At 44.4% G+C, this 7,083-nt stretch overlaps 1 protein-coding gene across 4 annotated transcripts in view; it reads left to right on the top strand.

Moving 5' to 3' along the window:
• XRCC6 (X-ray repair complementing defective repair in Chinese hamster cells 6) overlaps nt 1-7,083 on the top strand; it is a 37,880-nt gene that overhangs the window by 12,335 nt on the left and 18,462 nt on the right. For 3 of the 4 annotated variants that reach the window (XM_011978763.1, XM_011978766.1, XM_011978764.1), the window contains 4 exons: nt 1,471-1,609; nt 1,872-2,126; nt 2,948-3,131; nt 5,816-6,002. In XM_011978763.1, the coding sequence (XP_011834153.1) occupies nt 1,471-1,609; nt 1,872-2,126; nt 2,948-3,131; nt 5,816-6,002 (765 nt within the window). The remainder of the gene's footprint in view (nt 1-1,470; nt 1,610-1,871; nt 2,127-2,947; nt 3,132-5,815; nt 6,003-7,083) is intronic. The other variant, XM_011978765.1, reaches the window with a different exon arrangement.

Raw genomic sequence — 7,083 nt, 5'->3', positions numbered from 1 at the left:
TTTTGAGATGGAGTCTCGCTCTGTCGCCCAGGCTGGAGTGCAGTGGCCGGATCTCAGCTCACTGCAAGCTCCGCCTCCCGGGTTTATGCCATTCTCCTGCCTCAGCCTCCCAAGCAGCTGGGACTACAGGCGCCTGCCACCATGCCTGGCTAGTTTTTTGTATTTTTTAGTAAGAGACGGGGTTTCACCATGTTAGCCAGGATGGTCTTGATCTCCTGATCTCGTGATCCGCCCGTCTTGGCCTCCCAAAGTGCAGGGATTACAGGCTTGAGCCACCACACCCGGCCAGGAATACTGATGTCTTTAACTGTGTGGTTAAGCAATTTTATTTCAAGGATGCTCTTACTGGTAGTTACTGGCTTATTTTCAGGTCACATATACTTAAGCATTGTAATTATTTTATGTAGTCATCCCTTGTTATTGAGGGAATTGGTTCCAGGACTCCCCGTGGATTCCAAAATCTGAGGATGCCCAAGTCCTTTAAATAAAATGGCATGGTATTTGCATATAACCTACACACATCCTCCGCTATACTTTAAGTCATCTGTAGGTTACTCATAGTACCTAATACAATGCCTATGTATCACTTCATTCACGTGGGTTTGTTGTAGTACTTGACACATGGCAAATTCAGGTTTTGCTTTTTGAAACTGTGGAATTTCTTTGTTTTTCCTGAATATTTGAGATTTGAGGTTGGTTGAATACATAGATGCAGAACTAGCAGATATGGAGGGCCATCTGTATATATAAACTCAGTTTCCTGATACCAGGGTACTTGAAAGATCACATGACCTCTCCGAATTCAGCCAGTTAAGTAAGTGCCATCAGTAGGACTCAACTCCAGGTGCTCTGATTCCAATGCTTGGCTTCCCCCCAACTCCCATAGCACAGTTTCCTCCCTCTGATACTTTTCTTTTTTCTTTAGACAGGGTCTCACTCTTGTCCAGGCTGGACTGTAGTGGTGCGATCTCTGCTCACTGCAGCCTTCACCTCCAGGGGTCAAGCGATCTTTCACCTCTGCCTCCCAAGTAACTGGGACCCTGTGCCACCATACCCAGCTAATTTTTTTGTTTTTTGTTTTGTGGAGATGGAGTTTCACTATGTTGCCCAGGCTGGTCTCAAACTCCTGGGCTCAAGTGACCCACCTCAGCCTCCCAAAGTGCTGGGATTACTACAGATGTGAGCCACTGTGCCTGACCTGAATATACGTATTATTAAGTCTCTGATTTCTATGGCAGGGACTGCTTATACTTCTAATGTATACTTACTGCATTCTGGTTTTTGTTAAAATTTGATATTTATGTCCATTACTCTCACTGATTCATTACTCTTGAAGGTAGGGGTCATGCCGTATTTTAGTGCCATGTACAAATTCAGCAAATATATTTTGAGCAACTAATAGGTACTGAGCACTTATGGAGCTTACATTTAATGGTAAGTAAATATTAATTGAATTTTTATTTTTTTCAGTGTATCCAAAGTGTGTACATCAGTAAGATCATAAGCAGTGATCGAGATCTCCTGGCTGTGGTGTTCTATGGTACCGAGAAAGACAAAAATTCAGTGAACTTTAAAAATATTTACGTCTTACAGGAGCTGGATAATCCGGGTCAGTAATATTCTAAGATCAGCTTTTCCCTTATATATGAGAATGTCGGTATTCTGAACAAAGAGGAGTGGAGAAGGAAGCAAGTTACATCTTGTCTAGGAGTATGCTTTCCTGCATAAGGGGACCTTGCTCGATGTGGACTTTGTTAAATGGGTTAAACAGCTCTGGGGTGAGAAAGGGTCCTTCTGTTAGCCTTGTGGTAAAGGCAACCACTGACATTATTCTGATTTTTCCTTCCATTTGACTCCCTACCTCTGATCAGGTGCAAAACGAATTCTGGAGCTTGACCAGTTTAAGGGGCAGCAAGGACAAAAACGTTTCCAAGACCTAATGGGCCACGGATCTGACTACTCACTCAGTGAAGTGCTGTGGGTCTGTGCCAACCTCTTCAGTGATGTCCAATTCAAGATGAGTCATAAGAGGATCATGTTGTTCACCAATGAAGACAACCCCCATGGCAATGACAGTGCCAAAGCCAGCCGGGCCAGGACCAAAGCAGGTGATCTCCGAGATACAGGTGGGCATATTTCCCTGTTCTCTTAAATTGGCAGTTAATTGTTGTTTTTGTTGTTGTTTTAGGAGTTCAGGAGTCTTGGCTCAGCCTCAGCCTCCAAAGTAGCTGGGACTATAGGCATGTGCCATTGTGCCTAGCGCAGTTTTATTGCTTTCTGTGTACCTGACTTCAAGCATTTGCTTTTTACCATTTAGAGTAAAATGAAAAAATAAAGTGAAGCCAGGAGAAGACTCCTGTGTAACATTAACACTGCAGATGGCCATGCCATTAGCTATCTGAAGGACTCTGTCAGAACAAGATTGTCTTGCCTTTTTTTTTTGAGACGGAGTCTCACCGTGTCACCCAGGCTGGAGTGCAGTGGCACAATCTTGGCTTACTGCAACCTCCGCCTTCCAGGTTCAAGCGATTCACCTACCTCAGCCTCCCAACTAGCTGGAATTACAGGCATGAGCCACTGTGCCCAGCTAATTTTTGTATTTTTAGTAGACAGGGGGTTTCACCACGTTGACCAGGCTGGTCTCGAACTCTGAACTGCAGATGATCCACCACTTGACTTTCCCAAAGTGCTGGGGATTACAGGTGTGAGCCACTGCGCCTGGCCAGTTGTATTGACTTTAATATTACCACGAATGGTGATTATTTGAAAAGTTGTGTGAAGTCATTATAGCAGTTGATTTCCTTAGCCACTTTCTCTGAGTCCTGAAAATGTTAATAGTCTAATTTTCAGGGAGCTTTTAAATGCATGTTTCAGTTTTAACTGGAAGAACTTCTCACTTGCTGAAAATTGTTTTTTCCTCCCTCCCTTTTGTTTACCCTTGCAACAGGCATCTTCCTTGACTTGATGCACCTGAAGAAACCTGGGGGCTTTGACATATCCTTGTTCTACAGAGATATCATCAGCATAGCAGAGGATGAGGACCTCAGGGTTCACTTTGAGGAATCCAGCAAGCTAGAAGACCTGTTGCGGAAGGTTCGCGCCAAGGAGACCAGGAAGCGAGCACTCAGCAGGTGTGCACTCAGACCGGGTCAGCTGCCTACACTGCCCTTATGTCAGAAGCAGGCTGGGCGTGGTGGCTCACACCTGTAATTCCAACACTTTGGGAGGCCAAGGCGGGCGGATTGCTTGAGCCTGGGAGTTTGAGACCAGCTTGGGCAACATGGCAAGACCCTCTTTCTACCTGAAAAAAAAAAAAAAAAAAATCAGAAGCAATGCACTGCTACACATCCCTTAACAAACCAGAAGCAACACATTGCTTTGACCTGCCTGGCTACTTAACTCGACTGTGCCACTGCCTCTTTGTATTCCTCTAAAACACTTGCTTTATTTCAGGATACCAGAAGCAATTTGCTGCTTTATCTCTGGCAAGAGGTGGCATGATATTTCTCTAAAATAACACAGCCCTCCATTTCCTGGGGGTAAACAGTTATGGTCTAAGAGTATCTTCAGCTGTACTGACTAGCACAGTCATGTGTTAATTAATGATGGGGATACCTTCTTAGAATTGCATCATTAGGCTATTTTGTCATTGTGCAAACATAGAGGGTATTTCACACACCCAGAGAGTACAGCCTACTACATACCTGGGCTATGTGGTTAGCCTGTTGCTCTTAGGCCACAAACCTGTACAGCATATTACCATACTGTTTACTGTAGGTAGTGGTATTTGTGTATCTAAATATATCTAAAGGTATAGAAAAGATACAATAAAATTATGATACAGGCCAGACGCGGTGGCTCACGCCCTGCAATCACAGCACTTTGGGATGCCGAGGCGGGTGGATCACGAGATCAAGAGATCGAGACCATCCTGGGCTACATGGTGAAACCTCATCTCTACTAAAAATGCAAAAATTAGCTGGACGTGGTGATGCGTGCCTGTAATCCCAGCTACTCAGGAGGCTGAGAATTGCTTGAACCCGGGAGGCAGAGGTTGCAGTGAGGCAAGATCGTGCCACTGTACTCCAGCCTGGTGACAGAGTGAGACTCCCTCTCAGAAAAAAAGAAATATGGTATAAAGATAAATGGTATACCTGCATAGGGCACTTAACATGAATGGAACTTGTAAGACTGGAAGTGGCTTTGGGTGAGTAGTGAGTGAATGTGAAGGCCTAGGACATGACTGCATACTTTTATATAACTGGCAGCACAGTAGGTTTGTTTACACAGCATCACTACAGATGCACGAGTGATGCCTTGTGTGACAAACTTAACGACAACTGTGATGTCAGTAGGTGATAGGAAATTTTGAGCTCCATTATCATCTTAAGAGACCATCATTGTATATGTGCCCCATTGTTGACCAGAATGTTAGTGGCACATGCATGTGCATTGTTTGCTTTATTCTCTGTAAATTGGAGACAACGATACCTGCCTCATTAGGTTACTATGAAGAGTTAATGAAGAGCACTTAGAAAACAGAGCCTGTTAGGGAGCAAAAACTCATAAATGTTAGTTATTATCATTGTTGTTGAAATTGTGTCATTCTGATTTCTTTTTTTTTTTTTTTTTTTTTTGAGACGGAGTGTAGCTCTGTCACCCAGGCTGGAGTGCAGTGGCGGGATCTCTGCTCACTGCAACCTCCGACTCCCTGGTTCAAGCGATTCTCCTGCCTCAGCCTCCCAAGTAGCTGGGATTACAGACTGTGCACCATCACGCCAGGCTAGTTTTTGTATTTTTAGTAAAGACAGGGTTTTACCATGTTGGCCAGGCTGGTCTTGAACTCCTGACCTGGGATTAAAGGCCTAAACCACCGCACCCGGCATGATGGGTCTTTATTCAAAGTGAGGGAAGGGATCCTAGAAAAACAGAGACGAGGCCAAGCATGGTAGCTCACACCTGTAATCCCAGCACTTTGGGAGGCCAGTGTGGGTGAATCACAAGGTCAGGAGTTCAAGACCAGCCTGGCCAATATGGTGAAACACCATCTCTACTAAAATAAAAAGAAATTAGCTGGATGTCTTGGTGGGTGCCTATAATCCCAGCTATTTGGGAGGCTGAGGCAGGAGAATCGCTTGAACCTGGGAGGCAGAGGTTGCAGTGAGCTGAGGTCACGCCACTGCACTCCAGCCCAAGCAACAGTGTGAGACTCTGTCTCAAAAAAAAAAAAAAAAAAGACGAGACAACCAGTACAGTACTTACAGGGCTATTACGATGATTAAATGAGAGACTAGCTGTGAGGTGATTGGTATAGTGCTGTGCTTAATACACACTATCATTTTACTCATTTTATTATACGGGTTAAGTGTTTCTAATCTGAAAATCCAAAATTAGAAATGCTGTACAATCTGAAACTTTTTTGAGCACCAACCTAATGCTCAAAGGAAGTGCTTATTGGAGCATTATGGGTGTTAGATTTTTGGGTTAGGAATATTCAAACAGTAAGTACTATAAAATGCAAATATTCCCCCAAAAAATCTGAAATCTGAAACATTTCTGGTCCTAAGCAAGCATTTTGCAAAGGGATACTCAACCTGTAGTACATTCTTTATCATTATTTTAAGTAGTTAATATATTGGGCTATAGATTCTGAGGTGGTATTATAGCAAATTCGATTGTATTATTAAACAGCATATTTATATTTGAGAGCTTAGGATTATTGGAGAGAATAAAACAGTGAAGTTTTGGTGTTATGAGGGAATTTTAGAAAAGTGCAGTCTTTCAGTTCATGCTTTTTCATTTTTCACTCCCTCAGGTTAAAGCTGAAGCTCAACAAAGATATAGTGATCTCTGTGGGCGTTTATAATCTGGTCCAGAAGGCTCTCAAGCCTCCTCCAATAAAGCTCTATCGGGAAACAAATGAACCAGTGAAAACCAAGACCCGGACCTTTAATACGAGTACAGGTGGTTTGCTTCTGCCTAGCGATACCAAGAGGTCTCAGGTAGGTAGAGATGCCTTTTGTTGTTGTCTTTGAGACAGGGTCTCGTTGTGTCGCCCATGCTGGAGTGCAGTGGGATAAGCATGACTCACTACAGCCTTGACCTCCTGAGCTCAAATGATCCTTTTGTCTCAGCCTCCCAAGTAGCTGGGATCACAGGCGTGTGACATCACACCCAGCTAATTTATTTATTTTTTAAGAGACTGGGTCAACTGGGCACAGTGGCTCACGCCTGTAATCCCAACACTTTGGGAGGCCGAGGTGGGTGGATTATCTGAGGTCGGGAGTTCAAGACCAGCCTGACCAACATGGAGAAAACCCATCTCTACTAAAAATACAAAATGAGCTGGGTGTGGTGGTGCATGCCTGTAATCCCAGCTACTCAGGAGGCTGAGGCAGGAGAATCACTTCAACCTGGGAGGCAGAGGTTGCGGTGAGCCGAGATCACGCCATTGCACTCCAGCCTGGGCAACAAGAGCATAACTCCGTCTCAGAATAAAAGAGACAGTGTCTCACTGTGTTGGTGTCAAACTCCGGATCTTAAGTAATCCTCCCACTTTGGCTTCCCAAAGTGCTGGGATTATAGACATTAGCCACTGTGCCCGGCCTTTCTGTCTGTCTGTCTGTCTGTCTGTGTCTGTCTTTCTTTCTTTTCTTTCTCTCTCTCTCTCTCTCTTTCTCTCTTTCTTTCTCTCTCTTTCTTTCTTCCTTTCTTTCCTTTCTTTCCTTCTTTCGAGATGAGGTCTCATTATGTTGCTCAGGCTGGCCTCGAACTCCTAGGCTCAAGCAATACTCCTGCTTCAGCCTCCTAAAGTGCTGGGATTATAGATGTGAACCACCACACCTAACCCAAGATGCTTTCTTACTGAATTTTCTCCCGCTGAAGAGTTAACGAGGAGGAGAGATACTGATCAGGCTGACCAGTTAAATAACTTTCATATGTGCATCTTTCCTTTTCTTCCCCTTCCCTTTTCTTTTTTCCCTCCCCCACTCCCTCCCCCACTTCCTCAGTCTTCCCACTCCCTTTCCCACTCCTTCCCCCATTCCCTTAGTCCCTCCCTCACTCCCTCTCCCAACTCCCTTC

The sequence above is a fragment of the Mandrillus leucophaeus genome, unplaced genomic scaffold (genome assembly GCF_000951045.1).
Source record: "Mandrillus leucophaeus isolate KB7577 unplaced genomic scaffold, Mleu.le_1.0 Scaffold2, whole genome shotgun sequence".
Lineage (NCBI taxonomy): Eukaryota > Metazoa > Chordata > Mammalia > Primates > Cercopithecidae > Mandrillus > Mandrillus leucophaeus.
This window is presented reverse-complemented; position numbering and strand designations above follow the sequence as displayed.